This window comes from Phaethon aethereus (genome assembly GCF_964289735.1).
Source record: "Phaethon aethereus genome assembly, chromosome: 2".
In the NCBI taxonomy this organism is placed as follows: domain Eukaryota; kingdom Metazoa; phylum Chordata; class Aves; order Phaethontiformes; family Phaethontidae; genus Phaethon; species Phaethon aethereus.
The window spans coordinates 4,765,302-4,790,866 of record NC_138582.1 but is presented as its reverse complement, the minus strand read 5'-3'; the positions used below and the strand labels follow the sequence as shown (position 1 = coordinate 4,790,866).

At 43.6% G+C, this 25,565-nt stretch overlaps 1 protein-coding gene across 29 annotated transcripts in view; it reads right to left on the bottom strand.

The window, feature by feature from the left end:
- Positions 1 to 25,565, bottom strand: part of PTK2 (protein tyrosine kinase 2) — a gene marked incomplete at both ends in the record, with an annotated part of 166,960 nt that overhangs the window by 110,571 nt on the left and 30,824 nt on the right. For 27 of the 29 annotated variants that reach the window (XM_081996574.1, XM_081996585.1, XM_081996590.1 and 24 more), the window contains 2 exons: positions 1,260 to 1,347; positions 10,822 to 10,988. In XM_081996574.1, the coding sequence (XP_081852700.1) occupies positions 1,260 to 1,347; positions 10,822 to 10,988 (255 nt within the window). Of the gene's footprint in view, positions 1 to 1,259; positions 1,348 to 10,821; positions 10,989 to 25,565 lie in introns of those variants that run through there. The other 2 variants (XM_081996594.1, XM_081996595.1) reach the window with 1 other exon arrangement.

Below are 25,565 nucleotides of genomic sequence, written 5' to 3'. Positions count from 1 at the left end.
TTTCCTGGTTCCTCATCTGCAAATGTGTCTGTTCACAAGGGCAGAAGAGTGCCATGCTTTGGACCAGCTCCAGTTACATCCTAATTTTAGGGGATGTTGCTCAAGAATTATGCTATGCCCCAAGCAGGCAACCTAAGATCAGGATATTTCAGAATGTGGCAGAGACACAACAAAAAGAAGAGCAGTCCATGGGAATAGTTTTCCTTGGTAGCAGCCTTTGGGGTTTGAGTAACATTATCAGCGCTTCATATTGTTGTTCCTTCGACACAACAAAATGCATCAGGTAAAACAAAATTTCTATTTCAAAACAAAACTCCAGAGCTTTCACAGTATATAGTTCTTGAGCTCTGCCATTTCAGCTGAATTCATAAACCCTCTCCCCCTGCCTCTCATTCCTACCTTATTCCATCTCTATCATGACAAAACTCCATAAAATGACTCCTTTAAATGATCTAGATTAAAACTAACCCTCCACATAGCAGTATAAAGTACTGCTTAAAACTATGACAAAAAAGTATCCGGTTCACCAACTTGTCACCATTAGTAACACAAACTGGTTGTTAAGCACTAATGATATTTCAGTGTACGAACATAGACAGCAAACCATCCAGACACCGGGAAAGACCCACCTAACAAGTAGTAAGTTTAGGTTTGAGTTCTCACAGTTGCATGGATTCTTAAGGTTAGGCGATACTAAAACCATTCTAGTCCAGACTCCTCTAAAAGATTACCCCACTAAGTTTTACTTTGAGCTTGAGAGTCTAAAAGCAGATTATAAATGAAGCACCTAAATCTTAATTTTGTTCACTTTTTAGAAACTTTTAATATTATGCAATTTTACTCATCAGTAAGATACTCAAATCAAGAAAATAACCTAACAATGAGTGGAAGAAACATTCCATCGTTGAAGTGAATTTGCCTATTTATTTGTGCTTGCAAAAATAAAGAAATTCAGCAATTTAATAAAGTGTGAAATAATTGTAAGAAGCCAGCTGAACAATGGTAAATTTTACCTGAGTTGAGACAGCAACTACAGAGCTACCTTGTCTTTGGAAAATATTCCTCGCCACTTCTCAAGAAGAAAGATGCCATGGGCTTCATGCCCTTTCTGCTTTATATATGCAACCTTAAATTTTACCAACTTCCGTTTCTGCAGTAATATGTTATCCGCGTAAACAAACACAGAATTTTCCAAATTCAGCAAAATCTGAAAAAATTCAGTAAATGCAGCAAAAGAAAAGTAGTAGAACTGAACACACCTGCTGATAGAAAAAATTTAGAGTTGGTTTGTCCTCAGTGAACTGGTTTAGAAATCCTTTTGGCAAATATCGAATCCTCAATTCGTATCTGAAAAGCAAGAAAAAGAGAATTAAACTGATAATACTTGACATTTCCTCACAAAGAAAAGACAGCTTCAAACATTCTTAAAAATAAGGATAAAATCAAAACAAACTCTCAAAACTAATGGAAATTTTCCTCTTTTGACTACACAGAGACCTGGAATATAGTAGACATAGTTTACGAAGGACCTTTGTAATAGAAGCAAACACAAAACCTTTCTGCCTTCTCAAAGCTTCAGTGAGGACTGAAGCACCAAGACTTGGGGCGTATAAGCTATCAGGTCCAGCTCCATGGGAAGGGACGTCCAATAACCACTGACATGACTCCCCTGGCAACAGCTTTTATCTTTGGTTATCACAAGCATGGTTTATAAAACACAGATCCCACTGTGCCAAGCAAGAGTGGCAACCTGTGTTACTCACCAGGGATCCACATCCTACAGACAAAACAAGGGCTTACTTGAGGAACATGACTCCGCTCCTTCTCTGATCAAGTGCTGAAATATTGACCTCTGAATTCTTCCAAAGGTTTTGAAGGGATTTCTCTGTAAAAAGGTTTCCTACTTCCTTATTCATCATCAAGATGCATGCAAAACCCAAATGAACCAGTTTTCAACATGACAGTCATATTTTTCAAGTTAATAGTACACCAGGGAGTGAGGGAGAATTAGAATTAGCCATGATCTATGACCTATACCAAATTTAAATCCCTTCCTTAACCCTAAATTTCTGCTTCCAATCCCTAAATTTAGTATTATTGCTTGTCCTGCAGTAACAGCCCATGATGTTTGACACACTTTGCATACGTCCTCCTCTAACATATTCCTGCAATGAAATTCTGCTAATAAAAGTTCTCATCCCTTTGGGTATGCCAATACAGCATATCCCAAGTCTAAAACTCATTACAGTCCTTCCCCGAAATAAGTGTATTTAACTGTCTACTTGTGATGGTAAGACCAAATATTGGAACATTTCAATCTGCTGCTTTCAGCAGGACAAAAACTTATTTTCAACAAGTGATCTGGCTGCCTATACTCAAGATTTATATGAGCATTTGATAAAAAGTTACTCAGAGTTACTGCTGCTTAGAATTCCACTGCAAACAGAAGTTGCAGTATTCTTCTTTGCTTCAACTCATCAAAAACACATTGCCTTGTCAGAAATTATTAATATAAGGAAAACATTTAGAAATTGTGAAGACATGCATACACACTGTATACAAATTAGGAATACCCAGAATGATGTTTCTTCATAGCATGGCAAGTTTATTTCATAAAGAAAAATTCACACTCAGTCTTCTTGTGCACAGAAAACATGTTCTTAAACTAAGAAGAGTCTTCAGACTGCAAGATATACAAGAGAGGTGGAGAACAACAGAAAGAGGGTAGATTTAGGTTGAACATAAGGAAGAAGTTTGTTATGATGAGGGTGATGAAACACTGGAACTGGTTGCGCAGAGAAGCTGTGCATGCCCCATCCCTGGAAACATTCAAGGTCAGGGTGGACAGGGCTCTGAGCAACCTGATCTAGTTGGAAGATGTCCCTGCTCTCTGCAGGGGGATCGGACTAGATGACTACCTGGACTTTAGTAAAGCCTTTGACAGCATCTCCCACAGCATTCTCCTGGAGAAACTGGCGGCTCGTGGCTTAGACGGGTTTACTCTTCGCTGGGTGAGGAACTGGCTGGATGGCCAAGCCCAGAGAGTTGTGGTGAACGGTGTTAAATCCGGCTGGCGGCCGGTCACAAGCGGTGTTCCCCAGGGCTCGGTTCTGGGGCCGGTCTTATTCAATATCTTTATTGACGATCTGGATGAGGGAATCAAGTGCTCCCTCAGTAAGTTTGCAGACGACACCAAGTTGCGTGGGAGTGTTGATCTGCTGGAGGGTAGGAGGGCTCTGCAGAGGGAACTGGACAGGCTGGGTCGATGGGCAGAGGCCAACTGTACGAGGTTTAATAAGGCCAAGTGCAGGGTCCTGCACTTTGGCCACAACAACCCCATGCAACGCTACAGGCTTGGGGAGGAGTGGCTAGAGAGCAGCCCGGCAGAAAGGGACCTGGGGGTGCTGGTTGACAGCCGGCTGAACATGAGCCAGCAGTGTGCCCAGGTGGCCAAGAAGGCCAACAGCATCCTGGCCTGTATCAGGAATAGTGTGGCCAGCAGGAGTAGGGAAGTGATTGTGCCCCTGTACTCGGCACTGGTGAGGCCGCACCTTGAACACTGTGTTCAGTTTTGGGCCCCTCGCTACAAGAAGGATGTTGAGGTGCTGGAGCATGTCCAGAGAAGGGCAACGAAGCTGGTGAGGTGTCTGGCACACAAGTCTTATGAGGAGCGGCTGAGGGAACTGGGGTTGTTTAGTCTGGAGAAGAGGAGGCTGAGAGGAGACCTTATCGCTCTCTACAACTACCTGAAAGGGGGTCGTGGTGACGAGGGTGTTGGTCTCTTCTCCCAAGTAACTAGTGATAGGACAAGAGGAAATGGCCTCAAGTTGCGCCAGGGGAGGTTTAGATTGGATATTAGGAAAAATTTCTTCACTGAGAGGGTGGTCAGGCATTGGAACAGGCTGCCCAGGGAGGTGGTGGAGTCGCCATCTCTGGAAGTGTTCAAAAAACGTGTGGATGTGGCGCTTCAGGACATGGTTTAGGGGACATGGTGGCGCTGGATTAATGGTTGGACTTGATGATCTTAAAGTTCCTTTCCAACCTAGTGATTCTGTGATTCCGTGTGATTCTGTGTCACCCTTAAAGGTCCTTCCCAACCCAAGCCATTCCTGATACACCACCACAGACAGGTATAAACAAAAAAAGATTCAAAGTCACAGGTAAGACAAACGCTGAAAAATTACTCTAATTTGAGAAGGCACACAGAACCACCTTCTATTGCTCATTAGCGTTTACATTTCATAATACACAGCAGAGATCGAGTTATTCACTAGAAAATTAGATATAAGCCAAACTGTACCCGTGGGTTGAAGTGCCAGGGGGAGAAAGCAGCCTGAGCACCCTGTCCAAAAGCAGAAAACCAGAGAGTCTCCCCTATCACCTGCTTCTGCCCTGTTCCCTCAAATATGCTACGGAACACCACTGCAGAGACCAATATGGAATAAAACAAACTTCCTTCTTTGCATTTTTTTGCTCTAAACCCCACTGCACTTTAGTTGTCTTTCTACATTTTAAGATTAACATCAACACTGTTCTCTGAAAACTGTCCTTATCAGTTTCTTGTCATTCCCAGGTGCACTTTTCCCTGCTGTTCTGCCCTCATCCTTTATCTGTTTCTATCCCAATTCCTCTCTGTGGCAGCAAGTTTCCACATCACCTTCCAAGCCTCACTGCGTGAAGCAGTAAGCAGGAATAAGTATTCAAAAGTGAAGATCCTGCCTTTGAGCAAAGAGAAGCTGACTGAACCAATACGTGAAGGTGACTGGGTAACTCATCATCCATACTGCAGTACCACCCAGTTAATTAAAAGACAATTTCATCCTTTCCCGTTGGAGCTGCACTTTGTGAGATCACTGGATGTTAAAACAAAATATGGCACCTTTTTTCTTCTGATTAAGCTTTGTGAGGGACTGGAAAATACATAGCAAAGGCTAACATGCAACTTGAGGATAACAGCAGGGCACAAGAGAATTTGCAAATCAAGACAGTGAAGTCAACTACAGAATATTCAGGATATTTCAACTAACACAGGCCGCTTTCTCGGGCACAAAGCTACAGCTTTAACTGAATGGATTTCTAGAGAGTTGGTTTCTGTACAGGACAGAATACTAGCACACAGGGCTTCTGGGGGACAGTTAACAGACAATGGATTTTCAATTATTTCAAAGCAGAGTAAGTTAGTAAGCGTACCTGCCCTAAGGAGCTGTACTGGGGGCCAGGCACTGGCAGCAGGGGCTGCCGGGCGGCCGCTGTGAGGAGCGGCCGGGGCTGCCCGGTGCCGGACACAGCCGGTCCCAGCCGGCTCCAAGGGCCCCAGCGCAGGACACAGCTGAGCCCCGCAGCCAAGCCGGGGGCGCCGGGGGGGAAACAGGACTCGGAAAGGGCCCAAGGCGGCCCCGGCAGAGGAGGAGGGAGCCCAGGAGGCGGCAGCAGCAGAGGGAGCCCGAGGCCGGAGGAGGAGGAGGGCGGGAGGGGCTGCAGGCCCGGAGCAGGGATCCCCCGCAGCCCTGGAGAGAGCCCGCGGGAGCAGAGACCCCCCCGCAGCCCGGGGAGGGCCCCAGGCCGCAGCAGGGGGATATTTCCTGCAGGAGCTGCGGCCGTGGGGAGCCCGGGCGGGATCAGGTTGTCCCTGAAGGGCTGCAGCCTGTTGGAGCGGGGCCAGAGGAGGCCACAAAAATGATCAGAGGGATGGAACACCTCTCCTACAAGGACAGGCTGAGAGAGTTGGGGTTGCTCAGCCTGGAGAAGGCTCCGAGGACACCTTCTTGCAGCCTTCCAGTACTTAAAGGGGGCTTCTAAGAAAGATGTGGACAGACTTTTTAGCAGGGTTTATTGCGATAGGACAAGGGGTAATGGTTTTAAACTAAAAGACAGGAGATTAAGACTAGAGATAAGGAAGACATTTTTGACCATGAGGGTGGTGAGACCACTGTCACAGGTTGCCCAGAGAGGTGGTAGATGCCCCATCCCTGGAAACAAATATTCAACACATGGCACTTGGGGACATAGTTTAGAGATGGGCTTAGCAGTGTTAGTTAGCAGTGGTACGCAATGATCTTAAAGGTCTTTTCCAACCTAAATTTTTCTATGTTTCTAAGATGTAGAAAAACTTTACTCCCTGAGATTAAAAAAAAAACAGGAAAAACAATCTTTGTCTTTTACAGGGACTTGTGTTTTTAACTGAGGAGCCATGAGAAGCACTGCTTTTGGCAACAGGATCTCATGAGAAAAATCAGGTAAGGCAAAACAGCTTGGCTGGGACAGTCACTGAGAGTGACCTTCATTAACTATTTATAACCGAATCTCTGACAACGCCTAGGGTAACGAAGAAGCAGAATTCCGAAGGCCAACTAAAGAATGGGCTTGATTTTCAACAGCCACTAAATCTACTGTCTGAAATACAGCCAACTGATGTGGATGACAAGTCCCTTTCTCACAAACCAGGTCTGCTTTCTGAGCAGGTATCCCAGCTGATGATCACCTCCCTTGTGTTTGATAAAACTATTACTGGAAGACCACTATTCTACTTACTGCTCAGCATCTGGTGTACTATACTGGTGTACAGAAGCACTGTGCCACACACTATGGGCCTCCACTCAGACCTGCAGAACGGTGGGCCATTAAGTTAAGAAGTTGTATAGTCAAGTGACCTGTCCACAGTTCTAGGAGCTTCCCTTTCAGTAACAAGCTCTACCTGGGCAGTTGGTAGAGCCAAAAACCAAAGTATGATCCAACTCTTAGTATTCTGTGGCACTGAAAGAAATAATCTCACCAGTCCCAACCACACAGATTGCTTCCAGCAAGTTCCAATTCAGTTCGCATCAGGAGAAAAGTAACCAGAAAGGAGAAGATGGGAACAAAAAGGGCAGACAAAGAAGGAGCCTTGTGTGAGTTTAATGAACTGAATCAGCTCGCTGAAGGATCAGACAAGCGTTAAGGCTCCTGGAAGAATAGGGAAAAGACTGAATAACTGGAAGCAAAAGAAGGGAGAAGACAGACTGTGGAGAGGAGAGGTACAGAGCTTTTAGATCAACTTAGTCAACTCATTAAATCATTCCATAGGTGGTCTGGCCTTTGTGTCAGTGCCAAGGCATTTTATATTACAGCTATCAAATCTTATAGTACAGGACTGCTAAGCACTGGGGCATCTTCTACCTGTTAGAGCGAAACCATTCGTGTTGCCTGGTTACAAGGATCTACTTTACATACAAACCTGAAGTACGGAACTGGAAGATGTCTACCCCGTCTGGAATAATGTTATTCAAACCTCTTGATTCTCCCCTTGTGCAACAAAGACGACCAGCAAATCTAACAGTGTTTTGGCACACACCATTTTTTGAGACAGAAAGGATAGCTGCTTTTGAAGGTTCAGTATTATAAAAATGACCAGGGTTAATGCTATGATTTAAGGAGTCCCACATCCTGCTAATCCTAGTTCATCTAGCGGTATGGTGGTAAAGATGAGGGTTAAGGGAGGAAGGCTCTTTCATCTTTCACCCTCATGCCCTTGGAAACATCCAACCATTAAAATAATAATACTAGAAGCAAAGATTAATTTCTTCATTAAAATGTGAGTTTCACACATGCCCAGGTCTGCCTTAACAGCATAAACACTAAGAGGAGACCTGAAGCAAACAAAACCCCTCCAGTCTTTATTGTCTTCCCATAGAAAAGCCTTGGGATTTTGTCTGTGTTTCACTTGTCATCTGGGATTATCTTGCATGGACAGGGACACATACAAGCGAATGCTTACTGAACAATTAACAATTTGTGCTACTGTAGGATAAACCTAACAGCAGCAGTGTTACCAGAATTCAGTAATGAATAAAAATCTCAGACTGCATTTGGAAGCCTACAGTTATTCTAAAGCAATTGCATGGAATTACACTCAAATTATACAATACTTCTGTAGTGCCAAGTCTTGCGTAACTCAAAGTAAGACAGTAGTACGCAGTGTGACAAACCACAGCAGACTCCAGAATAGTCTTCCTAAACACAATGCTACAAACAAATAAGCAGTTCCAATAATTATAACTGATCATTTTTGGCACCATGATTTAGACAGAATCTGAGTTTTCTGATGCTGGACAGAATTATCTTCATTGCCAGAGAATAAAATAAAATGGAAAAAGGGTATTTGGTTTGATACCGTTAACTAGCACAAACATTCTTGAAGTAAATGTACAGTGAGGATGCAGGCACAGTCAACAAAAGGCTTCTATATGACCTTTAGTGCCAATCTTTCTTCTGTGTAAGAAAAACCAAAGAGTTAGGTCTTTACTGATTTTTATTTAAAACAAACCAACAAAAAAAATCCACAAGATAGTTCAAACCTTTGCTCTCTCATGCAGAATACAGACCCTTTTATAGCAAGAAGGTCAAAGTACTATAAAAAAAGCAAACGTGAGGATGGGAAAAGAAGACTTCCAGTAAGCAATGATTTCCTGTCCATCTTTTGTGACATAATTGAGGTTATCCACTGGCAGTTTGGCAAAACTAAACTGTGTGTGCCCCTGGAAGAGGAAAGAAAATTTGAAGTGACAGAATTTTGGGTGACCTTGCCCTGAAGTCCACTATTATTTACTCTTTCTAAGCTCTAACTACAGCTACATCATCTGATGCAGGTCATATCCCTGGTTCTCCCCTTCATTAGCCCATCCTCTGCAGGATTACAAACATATAAGCATCAAACAAAAGCTGAGTATACAGCAGACAGATTTTATTCTGGCAACTTTCGTGTACAACCTACTGACAATCAGAGTAACTTCTAGTATCTGGATTAGTCCAGGAGAATGTCTGAGATCTAACTTCTGAACACTGTGAATAAACAGCCCTTTTAATTTAGACAATTAAAAAGAGAGAAAAAAAAAAAAAAAAATCACATGAGGGGCAGTTACTGGTTTATTAATACCAGAGGAAGCTTTTAATTTAAGAACCATTCCAAGATTTCTCTCCTTTTACTAATCTAAATATTTTTACAAGTACTGTCATATGATCTTAAACACTCTGTGTTATGGTATTACAAATATGACAGCAGCATTTTGATTATGCACAGCAAATCTCCACGGGTTTAAAAGGTATGTCACGCTGCATGTATTCGATAAAACATTAAATGACACTCTGGAAAGGTATTGAATAATTTACATCTTGCCATAGCTCTTTCATGAGTATTTTATACAATTCCTTTCCACAAACTTCAAAACAATCACCTAATTTTGTTTTTAAAACTGATTAACTTTGTTCTGCAACACGTACAATGCTAGTTGCACTGCCTAATAAAACTGGAACTGACACTTGTACACTATGTAACAAGTTTACATAGCATAGATGATTCACATCGTATACACAGCACTACTATCACGGCAAGGATTCAGGAATCCTCTACTTCCTAAGCTGTGATTTCACAGTATTAACAATGAAAAATTTCTTGTAAGGTATGGAAGGAAAAATATTGATGTACATCCCAGAAGCAGTAAAATGTAACATGCACTGAATATAGTATGCAACGTTTCTGAAACCTAAGTTTTAAACATTCCTAATTTGTTTGAGTTTCTTGCATTTGTTAAAATCAGGCCCCTAAAGAGAATTTATCAACTGAAGATTGCCAACTGTGACATCTGCTAGTATATAACGACTTCATTTACAAGAAATTAAGTATAGACTATTTACAAATAATTCTGCAGAAGATAGATGTAAGCCTTTAAAATAACTAGCAGCTTCTGCACAAATTGTGGTTATGAACATAAACCACAGAAGAAGATGCACAAAACCCCTACAATGAACTATGGTTACTACCATAGTAATCTACTTTTTGGTGTTCCCACATGAGTTTAGTGCAACACTTGGTTTAATGGTATTTTAAAACCCTGAGCTCTCCATCTTCTCTAGCAGACTATTGTATCCTGCAAAAAATTTTAAGTCTTTCTACCAGGAAAGTGGCCTTTCCCTTCATCATCAGCCCATATCGTCTCCTCAGCATGCACCATCAGCTTGCTCTTTGTCTTTCCAGCTTACTCTGCTAAAGAGCTGAAGAAAACTCAACCTTCAACAGAGCGTTAACTTCTGTTAACCAACTAACTGGTATCATGAAAATATATCAGCCAATGTACCTAGGTATTAAAAAAAAAAAAATTATCCAAATTCTGCAGTTACCTTTCTATTGTTCATTGTTCCTAGTATAACTGAAGAAAATCCTAGTTAGAAGAAAAGCAGATGTCACTCATTGCTCTGGGCCTCAATTCGTTATCCAATAAATAGTCTTACAACTGTAGAGGGATAAACTGATCTATCCACTGCATTTCATTCTTTCAAAATGACATTTCTCCTACTTAGTCTACATATAAATACCACTAGTACTTAATAATATTTTCTTGTTTTCATTTAAATAACAAGGTTTATCCTTTTGATTTTTTAGAGGTGTGCTTACACCACAAAGAGGAACACCTTTCCTGTCCCTAAAGCTTTTAAGGATGACAAAACCCGAGATGGGACTAGGTCACCAGATGTATCACAATTTTGCACATTTTTCAGGACAAACGACTAGGAGATTTCTGTTCCTACTTTATGCCTCCTCTAAATCCCAAGTTCCACTTATCTGTTCTCTTCAGTTTGCGGGAAACCCCTCACATCATCAAAAACCCCTTAAAGCAAACAAAACACCTTTTACAGCTCTTTGTGAGAAGGTGGGCGGTTTCCCCCCACTGCCCTGTTCCACCACCACAAGAGAACCTTCCTTAGTAAAGCAAATTATAGAGTAGTTTAAGACAAGGCAAAAAGACTTATATGACTCAATTCTGACACTGAACAGATTTATACTCTTACTTCCATTCTTCTGGAGGGTGGGCTAGTTCAAATTTCTCTCTCACATTGGACACCCCCATGTCCAGGTGTAGCCAGTGAACCTCCTCAGACTGCAGATGACTGAGCCGTAACCCATAGCAGGCCACATTTTTCACTTTGTGACTGTCCACAATCTTCTGAATTATGCCCTAAAACAGAGAAACATACACTCCTTACAAGCCGTAAAAAGCAACAGATAAGTTTTTTAAATTCTACAGTAAGGCTTTAAAATATAACCATGTCATACCCTACACAAAATACAAGGCAATAAATTAGATACCACCTTTATTAAAAATACTAAACATGTTCAATTTTAAGCTACTTTTTCAGACAACCATTTACAATTTCTGAAATTTTACCAGCACAGCTTCACAAAACGCCAGTAAATACGTTTCCATGCATCTTATCAGAATTAAGCCACTATTTCCTCTATGTAAAACAGAGTAACATAAAAGCCAAAATATAAAAAGCATATTTGTGGATGAAAGTGAGATGTACTTGTTCAAAAACACCCAAAACAACCAAACCCCACAAAACCAAAAACCCATTACCAGCCTTTAAAAGTCACTCTTAATCTACAGCTGGAAAATTGTCTTGCAGACTTTAATCCTATTTAGTGCCCCAACAGCCAAGATTTTGTAGGTCACATCACAGCCCCTTGGTTTCCTTTCCCCTCTCCCCCCCACTTATTTTCTCCTGAGATTCAGCACAGATCCCTTATAAAATGCCACAAGAGACAATTATTTGTGAAGACTGTCAACAAAATAAGTGGGTTTTGTCCTAAGGTGTATTTCAGAATTTGAGGATCTCTTGCCCAAGAAAGGAACCTTTAAATAAAAGTTATAACAGATTGCTGTTTCCCTTCTATGTTAGGCCTTAGAAAGGTGTAACACATCATAACTAAAATTCAAATGTGTTAGCAGATCATGGATTAGCAACCTTTCAGGTACAGCATGCCAGGCTGTCCTGCTCTTATCCAGATTAGAAAGTCAGCAGGAGATCAGTTTCTGCCTCGCAATCTGGTGTAAGGTAAACCTTGTCTCTCTGCAAGGCAGCAGATCCCTGCAGTACAGAGTTTAGAGCTCAGCAGGAGCACGGGCTATCACTGCTCCAAGATACTTCTTTCAGGAATTCATAGTCCTTTGCTTCTGACCCTGTAACGGTCTGAAAAGTTGCTACTAAATATGCTTATGTGTGAGTGTGTGTATACACACACATATACACATACATACACATGCACGTAGATACACACAGAGATGCACAAGCTGATTCTTGCTCAGAATTTCAGACAGTATCAACATGTGGCCAACAGTAAGTTCTACAAGAGCCAGAAGTGGGCTACTGAAGCGAGTTAGACAGCAGGTTTTTTTACAGGATGACATTGTTTCCCAAAATTTATATCTCAAAGAAATTGTTTAAGACCCTGAGATTCTGCAAATTAAGCAAGCAGAAAAATAACTGCAAAAAGAGAACTAAGGAAGTACTAAATGTGAATAGAGGGGGAAGATGACACATGTAGGAGTGGAATCAATGCTTCTGGTGAGATAATACTGAGCTGTTACATCAGCTGACATCTTAATCAAACTGCAACCTTTAAATAATCTTCCAGAAGCAACACAGTGCATAGCAAAATGTTAAAAAAAAAATTATCTTTCAAGCATGCAAGAAGGAAACCATGTTTAGTAAATTCACGGAGTCTAAGTCAGAAGAGGTTCCATCAAGCCCAGCACCCTGCCTCCAAGAGCAGTGGTATCCTCAGAAGCATCATTCGCTTCAGTACCAGCAGTGGCTCCCAACACCCTCGTCTCCTTCCATGTCCAGGACCTGGACATCCACTGCAACGCAGCTGACAAACACTACACTTGAAGGAAGATGGACACAACAATAAGCATGCAAGATTCTTGCAGAGGACTGTATCATGTGGGAGGGCGACTTCAAAACATGCTGGAAAATACAAGTTTTCAAGTGGCACTACCCGCTGGCAGCACCACACTAGCCAGCAACAGCTGAGTTCTGCCAGCCAGAAGGTGCCCAAGCTGCTGGGACAAAGGGCTGATGCAAACGAAGGTAACCTCCCTGCAGGTAGGCTGGTAGAACAACTAAAGGAGCAACCACAGTGGCCACAGATGGATGCCGGGAGAAGAGACGACACCAGGCAAGCGCATACAACGCTTCCCCTAAGTGCTCTCCCAGCCTCTATTTTTATCCCAGTGCATTTCCTGAGCCAAGCGTTGTTTCTGTCATTCATCAACCTTCAATGAAACTCTTCCAGCTACTCATCTTGTCTCCTCTTAAAGCAGTTAACTTTTCGCAACCCTCCCCAGCAAATTCCAAAGGTCTACTAACAGCTTAGTGAACGGTTTAAAATCTGAATTAAATGTACTGAGCACAGGGTATAAAAATTGGTTAAGTTTGTTTCTTGCCTGTATTTAGGTCTTTGTATCAGATATTGTGAAGGAGAACAGTTGACTGCATCCCAGGAAACACTTAACAGCCACTAAGTACTCTCAGAAGTGACAGAGGCACATTTAACCTCCTCTTCACCCAAAGGACAATCTCTGCTTAGTTAGTAAAGCCTAATGTTTTGGCAGGCCTGCTCTCTTCTAAAGGAAACACTGCCAGCTTTTCTATATACATACAAACAGAAGAGAGTCATTCATTTCCATCTCCTCCTACACCCTGCATAGAGTACATAACATGCAATATTTGTTTTTGGAAATCCACCCCTTCCCCTATCTCTGACCCTGCCAGTTGATAATGAAAATGGGGGTACATGTTCTTAACCGATAGTTATGCCTGCTGTGCTAAGAAATGGCTTTGGGGGAAAAAAAAAAAAAAAAAGGCAAAATTATCTATGAATATGAACCACCAAGAAGAATGCAGAAGGCTTAGCTCAAACCGCTGGTATTTACTCAGGACAGAATCAAGCCAGACATCACAGAACCTCTCTGATTTTCAGGTTGGGATTTCAAAAGGACTGAAGAAGTCAGATGTCTTAATGCCCACCAAAAGTGAGATTTTTAAGCCTCTATCCTTTTTATATTGTCTCAATTCTAAACCTATAACAGAACAAAAAGTAAATAATAATAAAAAGGTAAATGTATTTTGTAAATTATGTAAGAAAGGTAGTTGGTATCACCCCAAGAAAATAGCAACAATTAGTACATACTGCAACCCAAGAAAAAGTCAGCTTCAATGTAAACATTAAGGACATAGCAGAACTGCTGCAAAGCAAGTCAAGTGCAAGTATTTGAAGATACATTCAAAAAACTTATGTATGCCCAGAAAGGAAGAAGTGATGCTTTATGAGTAACAAACACCTTAAGTGGCTTCGTTTCTCTTTTTGTTTAGGAAGGCCACAGAGCTCATTCCAGATGCTAACAAAACATAGCCAGAATGAAAAAATAGAGAAATAAGGAAATGTGGTGATTAAGACACTCAAAACAGCTGGTCTGCAGGGGAAGCCTCTCAAGTAAAACATTTATTTGCTTATTTACTGTTTTTATTCACAAACCAGCGAAGTTAGAATTATGAAACATTTAGAGCCACACCTTCAGTCAACATAAACCATCAACACAACAGTGCGGTCCGCTCAGGAACACCAGCTCTCACCAGGGGAAGCGCAGCATAAAAACACTATAGTAAGTTCCTATGCAGCAGGACAGGGTTTGTTTTATCTGGCTGCTATTTCCAAACACTGCAAGATTAATCTCAAAGAGCTGGACTGGCACTGCAGCCATAATAAGGTCAGTGTATTTAACTCTGATCGGGTAGTAAACAATGTGTAGTCTCTCCTCAGGTTCTGGACAGCCTCCACAGATCATGTGGAGATCCTCGGAGTGTCTAACAAAGCCACTGCCATCACTCCAGGATGGGTGACAGCTTCTCCATCATTCATGGTCACAGTGTGAGGAGCCTTGCCAGAAGCATGCCTGATGTTCTTTGTGGTAGCGATCAGAATGCTTAATCAGAAATTTCCAGACAAACAATTTAACTGCTTAACCACTGCACAATAGCGACTAAAACATCCTGCTGAGACATGTCATGACAATCTTTTAACTGGAAGTATAGCCAAAGAAATCTGAGATTTGTCCAGATTTGACTACAACCAGCCTTTTAGCTTGGGAAGCTCCTCAGAGGCATCCTTGAGTGGAAAAAAACAGGTAAGGAACAGCAAAGTTTCAATCTGGATTACAGACTTACAACCACAAGTTAATCAAAGCTAGAAACAGTCATAGGAGAGCTTGACTTCAGCAGAAACCTATTCCAAAATGAGATTTCACTTTGGGTATACACAGGATATCTACATGAATAGAAGTTTCTATGAGGAGTTTTCATGCGTATTGTCTTTCTCATAAATACCCTACAACTGTAAGCAAGTCACACAATCATATGACAGCTGAATGCTGTTTCCTGTAACCACATTGACTTTAATTAGGTTTCCAGAGATAACATTTACATCCCAAACATAATATAGGCTAGTACAGCTAAGCAAAAGAGAATGGGAAGCCCCTAGAGGAACTTCCTATCAATAACAAGTAAGTGAAAGATCACTTTTCCCTCCCTTTAATAACCCAGAGGGAAGAAAGAAGCTGGTTCAACAGCTAGAAAACTGGATAGCACTCATTTTTAGTCATTTGTCTAAAAAGCCCACAGATATGCAACACAGTTAATTTGAAAAATAGATTAATATTTGTCCTAAGTTAGGAGATTGTGACCAAAAATAGAATTTACAGTACAATATACTTAGGAGGCTGTTGAAAAATCAAGACAGACCAGAGAAAGGCTAAAAGGCACTGGACACCCTAGGATCTCCCAGTGTGTATCAGTAACACCCTGTATTCTGTAAATGAGTGAAAAAGAACTGCTTGCTTGTAAATTAACGAAGCTGATGTGCTACTATGAATAAATAGAAGTTGTAATAATATACTCCCAGTGCGACTACAAACCTAATTTCCCTATTTAGTAGGAAGGAGAAAGTATCTTGCGCTAGAAAAAGCCATTTTTAAGCCTTTTTTTTTTTTTTTAGGAGTAGCACCTCCAACATAGGGACATGGTGTTCACACTGGTGAAGCGCTTCAAATATGTCAAATGCTATTTACATGTCAAGTTACTATAACTTCTGATGAGAAATTTGTATGGGGAGCTTAAATGAAAAGCTGGACAAAGTAAACTACAAAGCTCGGATGAAAACTAATCTTACAGTTTCCATAAACGAAAACTCTACAATGCCCTCACAACACCAAAATGCAGGTTGTCCTCCCAGGAAACTATGTCTGACATTCAAAGAGCAAAGCCCACATCCCTCTTTCTCATTATCATGCTACTTCCCCTCTCTCGCACTAATCCAGCCAACATGTTTGTGTATCACATGATAAACTAGGCTGGGGAACTCATCCAGCTGAACAAGAACTCTGCTGCAGAAGACTAGTATACATTGGAAAGAACTGCAGCGACAAGGATACATTGGAACTGTAGCCTGGAAACACATTTTTCTGCTGCCTAGGATTTTGTTACCATGCAAGCCCAGAGACACCATCATCTCAAGCAACACATCCACGTAAATGCCTCAGTTATCTCTCACACTTAAGCCATACAAAGATCAGTCATCCAAAGGGTCTCCCACATCAGACGAGGAACCTCAGACTACATGCCAACCGCGCTGACAAACACAGAGCCAGCACAGCCGTGCTTTCCAGTCTCCTCGGCTGAATCAGCACTCTTCTGATCCTACTGCACACTGGTATAGCTTCTAGTATTTTAGATGTTTGACAGTAAGTTTAGTTTTCACAGAATCATTAAGGTTGGAAAGGACTTTTGAGATCATCAAGTCCAACCATTAACCCGACACCACGATGCCCCCTAAACTGTGTCCCAAAGCACCACATCCACATGTTTTTTGAACACTTCCAGAGATGGTGACTCCACTACCTCCCTGGGCAGCATGTTCCAAAGCTTGACCACCCTCTCCATAAAGAAATTTTTCCTAACATCCATTCTAAACCTCCCCTGGCACAACTTGAGGCCATTTCCTCTTGTCCTATCACTAGTTACTTTGGAGAAGAGACCAACACCCTCGTCACCACAACCTCCTTTCAGGTAGTTGTAGAGAGCAATAAGGTGTCCCCTCAGCCTTCTCTTCTCCAGACTGAACAACCCCGGTTCCCTCAGCCGCTCCTCATAAGACTTGTGCTCCAGACACCTCACCAGCTTCGTTGCCCTTCTCTGGACACGCTCCAGCACCTCAACATCCTTCTTGTAGTGAGGGGCCCAAGACTGAAAACAGGATTCAAGGTGCGGCCTCACCAGTGCCGAGCACAGGGGTACAGTCACTGCGCTACTCCTGCTGGCCACACTTTTTCTGATACAGGCCAGGATGCTGTTGGCCTTCTGGGCCACCTGGGCACACAGCCGGCTCATGTTCAGCCGGCTGTCAACCAGCACCCCCAGGTCCTCTTCTGCCGGGCAGCTCTCCAGCCACTCCTCCCCAAGCCTGTAGCGTTGCATGGGGTTGTTGTGGCCGAAGTGCAGGACCTGGCACTTGGCCTTATTAAAACTCATACAGTTGACCTCGACCCATCGATCCAGCCTGTCCAGATCCCTCTGCAGAGCCTTCCTGCCCTCCAGCAGATCAACATTCCCACCCAACTTGGTGTCGTCTGCAAACTTACTGAGGGAGCACTCAATCCCCTCATCCAGGTCATCAATAAAGATACTGAACAAGACCGGCCCCAGAACTGAGCCCTGGGGAATACCACTTGTGACCGGCCACCAACCAGATTTAACGCCATTCACCACAACCCTCTGGGCTTGGCCATCCAGCCAGTTCTTTACCCAGCGAAGAGTAAACCTGTCTAAGCCACAAGCCGACAGTTTCTCCAGGAGAATGCTGTGGGAGACGCTGTCAAAGGCTTTACTGAAGTCCAGGCAGACAACATCCACAGCCTCTCCCTCATCCACTAGGCAGGTCACTTGGTCATAGAAGGAGATCAGGTTGGTCAAGCAGGACCTGCCTTTCATGAACCCATGCTCACTGGGCCTGATCCCTTGGTTGTACTGCACATGCCCTGTGAGCACCCTCAAGATGAACCGCTCCACAATGTTCCCCGCTACCGAGGTCAGGCTGACAGGCCTGTAGTTCCCAGGATACTCCTTCCGGCCTTTCTTGTAGATGGGTGTCACACTGCCAAGCCTCCAGTCATCTGGGACCTCCCCTGTTAACCAGGACTGCTGATAAATGATGCAGAGTGGCTTGGCAAGCTCCTTCACCAGCTCTCTCCGTACTCTTGAGTGGATCCCATCAGGGCTCCATAGACTTGTGGGTGTCCAGGTGGCTGAACAGGTCCTTAACTGCTTCCTCCTGGATTATGAGGAGTTTATAGTCCTCTCCATCCCTTGTCTTCCAGCTCAGGGGGCTGAATACCCTGCGGATACCTGGACTGGCTATTAAAGACTGAGGCAAAGAAGGCATTAAGTACCTCAGCTTTGTCCTCAACCTTGGAGACAACGTTCCCCATCATATCCAGTAAGGGATGGAGATTCTCCTTGCCTCTCTTTTTGTTGTTAATATATTTGTAGAAACATTTTTTGTTATCCTTAATGACTATGCCCAGACTGAGCTCTAGCTGGGCTTTTGCCTTTCTAATTTTGTCCCTGCTTGACCTAACGAGATCCTTGTACTCTTCTTGAGTTGCCTTCCCCTTCTTCCAAAGGGGAATAAACTCTCCTCTTTTCCCTGAGTCCCAGCAAAATCTCCCTGTTCAGCCAGGCCAGTCGTCTTCCCCGCCAGCTTGTCTTGCGGCACACGGGGACCGCCTGCTCCTGTGCCTTTTAGATTTCCTTCCTGAAGACTGTCCCATCTTTCTGGACCCTTTTGCCCTTCAGGATGGCCTCCCAAGGGACTCTCTCAACCTGTGACCCGAACAGGCCAAAGTCTGCCCTCCGGAAGTCCATGGTAGCAGTTTTGCTGACCCCTCTCCTTACGTCACTCAGAATTGAGAATTCTACCATGTCATGGTTGCGAAGCCCAAGATGGCCTCTGGCCATCACATCTCCCAACGGTCCTTCTCTGTTTGTACACAGAAGGTCAAGCCGGGCACCCCCTCTGGTGGGTTCACTTACCAGCTGTGTCAGGAAGTTATCCTCCACACACTCCAAGAACCTCCTAGACTGTTTCCTCTCTGCTGTGTTATACTTCCAGCAGATGTCCAGTACATTGAAGTCCCCTACAAGAACAAGGGCTAGCTATAAGAGACTTCTGCCAGTCGCTTATAGAATGTTTCATCTGCCTCTTCATCCTGGCTGGGTGGTCTATAACAGACTCCCAGCAGGATATCTGCCTCCTTGGCCTTCCCCCTCATTCCAGAGGAATAGAAATCAGAAATTCCCCCTTTTCCAGAAGCTCAACATCTAGAACTCACTATCCTCTGTCCTCATTTGCACTTGCAAAGTCGAGGAGCTTCCTCAGATCCAGTCCTGTACGGCTAAAGTCTAATGCAGGATGTGGTCCTGACTTGAAAGGGAGATGCTGATCTCCTCTCTCCATCATCAGCAAGAGGACACGAGGAAATGGGATGAAGCTGCGTCAGGGGAAGGTCAGACTGGACATGAGGAAAAGCTTCTTCACTGAGAGGGTGGTCGGTCACTGGAACAGGCTCCGCAGGGAAGTGTCAGGCACCAAGCCTGTCAGAGTTCAAGGAGTGTCTGGACAATACGCTCAGTCATACGGTTTAGTTTTAGGTAGTCCTGCGAGGAGCAGGGCCTTGGACTCGACAATCCTTATGGGCCCCTTCCAGCTTAAGATATTCTATGATTCTATGACTTGAAACCACCTGCAGACCTAAGGTGTTTTCAGAAAAATGTCAAAGGCTATTTATATTTTTCTTAAACTCTTATTTTGCATGTGTCTCATACAAGGATATCAAGAGTATTTTGCACAAGTAAAACAGGCATTCTAAAGATCCACGGTATTTTTGTCTGTTACAATTAGTCTAAATATCACAGTACCATCTACCTTCTTTTTTATACTGCTTACATTTGCAGGTCCTTAGTTTTGAGTTCTTGGAACTTTTTTCAAGTTTGCAAAAGGGAGGCACATATTAAGTAGCAATACAACTATGCCTTGTCATCTGTTACATTGCACGTAGGCATGCCGCAGAGAAAAGGAAGGAAAGAAAAGGTAAACAGTACTGGTTTTCTAGCTCTTTTACTAGACCAGAAATTCTTTTATGCATTTCCACACTTATCTAACTGATGTTGGAAAACAGTGTGCTCCAGTCTGCTTCTATACATGAAAATGTTTCACTGCCTCAAAGCACTTACTTTGCTGTATAGATGTAGAAATTAGATTTGGATATCTAACTATTGCTGAGTACAGCAGATTTCTGTAACACCAAAAATACCTACCTGGCATGGTTTCGAATCCTGCTAGTGTTCACATGCTCTTTCCACTGAAGGTGAAATAACTTCGTGTAACAAACCTGCTACACCTGTACTATACTATTCTAAGAATCTATTTTAGAAAAGAGACCCAGGAGATAAAAAAAATTTCCTGTGTAATACATTTGCATTTTCCTCTACAGATAGCAGTAGATACATTAGAACAGCCCTACCACATCCCCAATCTCCTGTAACTCTTCAAGTTACTTGCTTGGTTTAAGAAGAAGCAAGAAGCAATGAAGTGTAACTGGCCCATTCAGCAGCTGGAAAGCAGTGCGTTCAACTTCTGGCTACCTGGCAGTCAATCAGAATCAGTACTGTGTACACCAGCTCTGCTCCACACTAGCCACAGCATCCGCTCCCTTCATCCAGGTACCGGGTCAAAATACAGCAATTGTGAACAAGGGTAAGACTTAGGAGGACAGACATGAAGCTGAATGGGTGGAATTGCAGCTGTAAGTTAGTCTTCTCAATGACTGAGGGTTAGACTGACAAGCCACTTGCCCTTTTTCAAGATAGGCAATATCCTTGAGAAGTGTTTGGAAACCAGGCATACTGCAGTGGATTATAAGGGATGCTCATAAATAAGGCTTTAATAGCCTATTTCCTGGTGGTGCAGTAACACTGCAGACGTGAGCAGTGCCAGCATAAGCAAGCGTTACCTTTCTTCCTCCCGTTTTCTCAATGGTGTCAGTCCGCATAATGATGTGGCCAACAAGATTGCAGAACTGATCTGGACTAAAAACAACACTGTAACAAACATTCATTTTAACTGGGACTGAGATTGCCAAACAGTCACAACATCTATGCCAGCACAACTAAGGTGGCAGCATGAGAAAACCTTGAGAAGGAAGCTGGCACTGCTGCCAGAAGAAACACTTGTCTAACTAGGATATCATTTTAATTGTAGACCTTTGCACTAGAGACTCCATTCCTCTATCACAAACTGAACCTACAATCGAATACTCAGGTCTCCTGTATTAGTGGGTAAAATACAGAAACCATCCATAGCTTAGAAACACCCACAAAAACTCAAGAGCCTAGTGTAGACAAACCTGGAAGGAATGGAAACACTGCAAGAATAGTCCTACCAGAATCACAGAATCATTAAGGTTGGAAAAGATCTTTAAGATCATCAAGTCCAACCATCAACCCAACATGAAGGGACGCAATACTGGACCTGCTGGTCACCAACGCAAGTGAGCTAATTGGTGATGTCAAGACAGGAGGCAGCCGTCACAGGGCTGCAGTGATCATGCACTGGTGGAGTTTGCAGTCCTGAGGGCTATGGGGCAGAAAAAGAGTAAAGTCAGGACCCTGAATTTTAGGAAAGCAAACTTCCAGCTCTTCAGGGAGTTAGTCAATAGAGCCCTCTGGGAAACCACCCTCAGGGACAAGGGAGCAGAGCAGAGCTGGCAGATCTTTAAGGACGCTTTTCATAGAGCACAAGAGCTCTTGATCCCCAGTGGTAACAAATCAGGAAAGGAAGGCAAGAGACCTGTACAGCTGAGTGGAGACCTGGTGGGCAACCTAAAGGACAAGAAGGAAATGCACAGGCGGTGGAAGCAGGGACAGGTTTCCTGGGAAGAGCACAGGGATATTGCCCAGTTGCGCAGGGATGGGGTCAGGAGGGCCAAGGCGTAGCTGGAGCTGAACTTGGCAAGGGATGCAAAGAGTAGTAAGAAGGGCTTTTACAGGTATGTCAGCCGGAAAAGGAAGGTAAAAGAAAGTGTACCTCCCTTGATAAGCAAGACTGGCAGACTGGTACCAACGGATGAGTAGAAGGCTCAGGTACTGAACGACGACTTTGCCTCAGTCTTCACTGGCAGTCTCTCCTCCCACAACTCTCGAGGGGATGGACTGCAAGACAGGGACTGGAGGAGCAAAGTCGCTCCCACTGTAAGAGAAGATCAGGTTCAAGACCACCTGAGGAACCTGAACATGCACAAGTATATGAGACCTGATGAGATGCATCCCACAGTCCTGACGGAATTGGTTGGTGTAGTTACCAAGCCACTCTCCATGATACTGGAAAAGTGCTGGCAGTCAGGTGAAGTCCTTGAAGACTGGGAAACGTTGCACCCATTTTTAAAAAAGGAAGCAAGGAAGACCCTGGGAACTACTGACCCATCAACCTCACCTCTGTGCCTGGGAAGATCATGGAGCAGATCCTCCTAGAAGCTCTGCTAAGGCACATGGAGGACAGGGACGTGATTCAAGACAGCCAGCATGGCTTCACCAAGGGCAAGTCCTGTCTGACCAACCCAGTGGCCTTCTCTATGATGGAGTGACCAAATCAGTGGGCAAGGGAAGAGCTACTGATGTCATCTATCTGGACTTCTGCAAGGTCTTCTTTCTAAATTAGAGAGATACAGATTTGATGGATGGACACTGTTGGGTGGATAAGAAATTGGTTGGATGGTCACATCCAGAGAGCAGCGGTCAACGGCTCAATGTCCAGATGGAGATTGGTGATGACTGGTGCCCCTCAGGGGTCCGTACTGGGACCAGTACTCTTTAATATCTACATCAATGACATAAGACAGTGGAATCAAGTGCACCCTCAGCAAGTTTGCAGATGACACCAAGCTGAGTGGTGCAAGCTGACATGCCTGACGGATGGGATGCCATCCAGAGGAATCTGGACAATGCTCAAGGAATGGGCCCGTGTGAACCTCATGAGGGTCAAGAAGGCCAAACGCAGGGTCCTGCACATCAGTCAGGGCAACCCACAGTATCAGTACAGGCTGCGGGATGAAGGGATGGAGAGCAGCCCTGCTGAGAAGGACTTGGGGGCACTGGTGTATGAAAGACTGGACGTGAGCTGGCGATGTGCGCTCACAGCCCAGAAGGCCAACCGTCTCCTGGGCTGCACCCAAAGCAGTGTGGCCAGCAGTGCGACGGAGTGGATTTTGCCCCTCTACTGCACTGTGGTGAGACCTCACCTGGAGTCCCGCATCCAGCTCTGGAGCCCTCAGCCCAGGAAAGACATGGACCTGTTGGAACGGGTCCAGAGGAGGCCACAAAAATGCTCAGAGGGATGGAACAGCTCTGCTGTGAGGACACACTGAGAGATTTGGGGTTGTTTAGCCTAGAGAAGGCTCCGAGGAGACCTTCTTGCAGCCTTCCAGTACTTGAAGGGGGCTTCTAAGAAGGATGGGGACAGACGTTTTACCAGGGCCTGTTGCAGTAAGGCAAGGGGTAATGGTTTTAAACTAAACGAGATGAGATTTTGACTAGATCTAAGAAAGAAATTTTTCACAATGAGGGTGGTGAAACACTGGCACAGGTTGCCCAGAGAGGTGGTAGATGCCCCATCCCTGGAAACGTTCCAGGTCAGGTTGGACAGGGCTCTGAACAACCTGATCTGGGTGAAGATGTCCTTGTTCACTACAGTGGGGTTGGACTAGATGACCTTTAAAGGTCCCTTCCAACCCAAAGATTCTATGATTCTATGAACAGGTAACCAAAGCAGAATGATATACAGACACTGTAGGATGGACTAAGACATGGAAATTGAAAATGGCTTAGGAACATAAAAATTGGGTATGGATAGTAGGGGAGAGTCAAACAAGAAAAGAGCAAGCAACAAATACTAACACAGCAATGCGGTTTAATGAACTGCTTTAGTGATGTCTCATCTGAACATGCTTCAGCCCTGCTCCTGCTAAACAGCTCAAGTTAGGGAACTGGCTGGAATACAGTGTCTTCCAATCCTGCACCCATGCCTTCTACCCACGAAAAATAAGATTTGGCAGGTGAGTAGGGAAGCTGATGAATTTGCTCTGGTCTTTTTCTCTGATGTAGGGATCACAGAACCACAGAATCATTAAGGTTCGAAAAGACCTTTAAGATCAAGTCCAACCATCAACCCAACACCACCATGCCCACTAAACCATATCCTGAAGTGAAAGGATGGGACAGAACCAAGACATGCCCTGTGACTCCAAACTTTGTCAAGTCCATTAAGGTAGATACAATCTTATCCTTAGCTAATGGTCTTTTTTCCTTCAGCTTTTTGAGTTCTTAGTCTGTCGACATTAATGAAGCTGAAATGGCGGGGTGGTAGCACATAAAAAAGGGGGAGAAAAAGACATGTGAATCATGAACAAGCTAAGAGAGCCCTGGACACACTATTTTTGTCAAAGACTTCTAACCATGCTTTTCTCTATCTCCAGAAATAAGGACAAAGCTGAGAGCTAAAAGTTTTAATGCTATCACTATCCAGTTTATATTTTAGTCAGCTAGTCTTACGCAATTGGAAGAAAACAAACCCGCGTAAGAATCAAGGTGCAATGCATGTCTCACAATAACAACCATAAATCTCAAACCAGGTTATTTCCACAGAAATAATGCCATCTTTACTTCTCAGAACTACTATTCAAGAATCAAGGATAAGTTTTAAGCACTAGAAATTTAAAAGAAGGTGTAATGGATGCAAGCTGGGCACCTCTGAGGTGGGAATGCAGAGCACGGAGCAGAACTGCACTTTACCAAAAGCCATCTAATAGGGGCTCACACAAGGCTTTCAAATGTCTATTTTCTAAAAAACCCAACCCTTCTCTACCCCTAAATCTGCTAAATGCAGTCCATTCATTTCTCTGTCAAATATGTTTGTTACAATTCTGCCTCAACCACATTTTCTGAGAACAGAAAGGTGATTTACTTGTAACTCCTGATCAAGATGCGGTGGCAGTGTTTACTTTCAGTGTGCACTTCAGACCAAAGAAATTCCATCTCGGCAACACCCACCTACTTGCATGCCACACCTGAGGCTGTGAACAGGGCAGAGCATGCCCTGCATCCTCTCCAACCCCAAAGCCTGGAAATCCCTCTTTGTGAATATGCACGTAGACAACACATCCAAAGGAAGCCATACCAAGATAAATAGGGAAGATAAACCACCTTCTTTCCCTGGCAAATGCATGGCTATCTATGTACCTATTCACAGTAGGAGACCAATGTTTGCACATTCATAAAAACCTTTTTCTTTCTTTTGGAAATGAAGCATGTCTTCAGTGTAATACCACGGAAAAAATGGTAAAGAGAGCATGCCATTTCTTTGAAATCCAAGAAAGCATTTCCTAGAACTGAAAAGCTGCCCTTGAATCCCTTGCAGAATACAGGCTCATCCCTCACAGCAAACAGCTGTCTGAGGGACTACATCCATCCAGACTAAGCAGAGGTCCAAAGCCAGAAGCTCTCCTCAAAGCAAAGCCTATGTATAGCCATACTGTCATCTTGGTTAAGGATATTTCAAGTCAAAGAGCAAGGAAAGAGTACCTTTA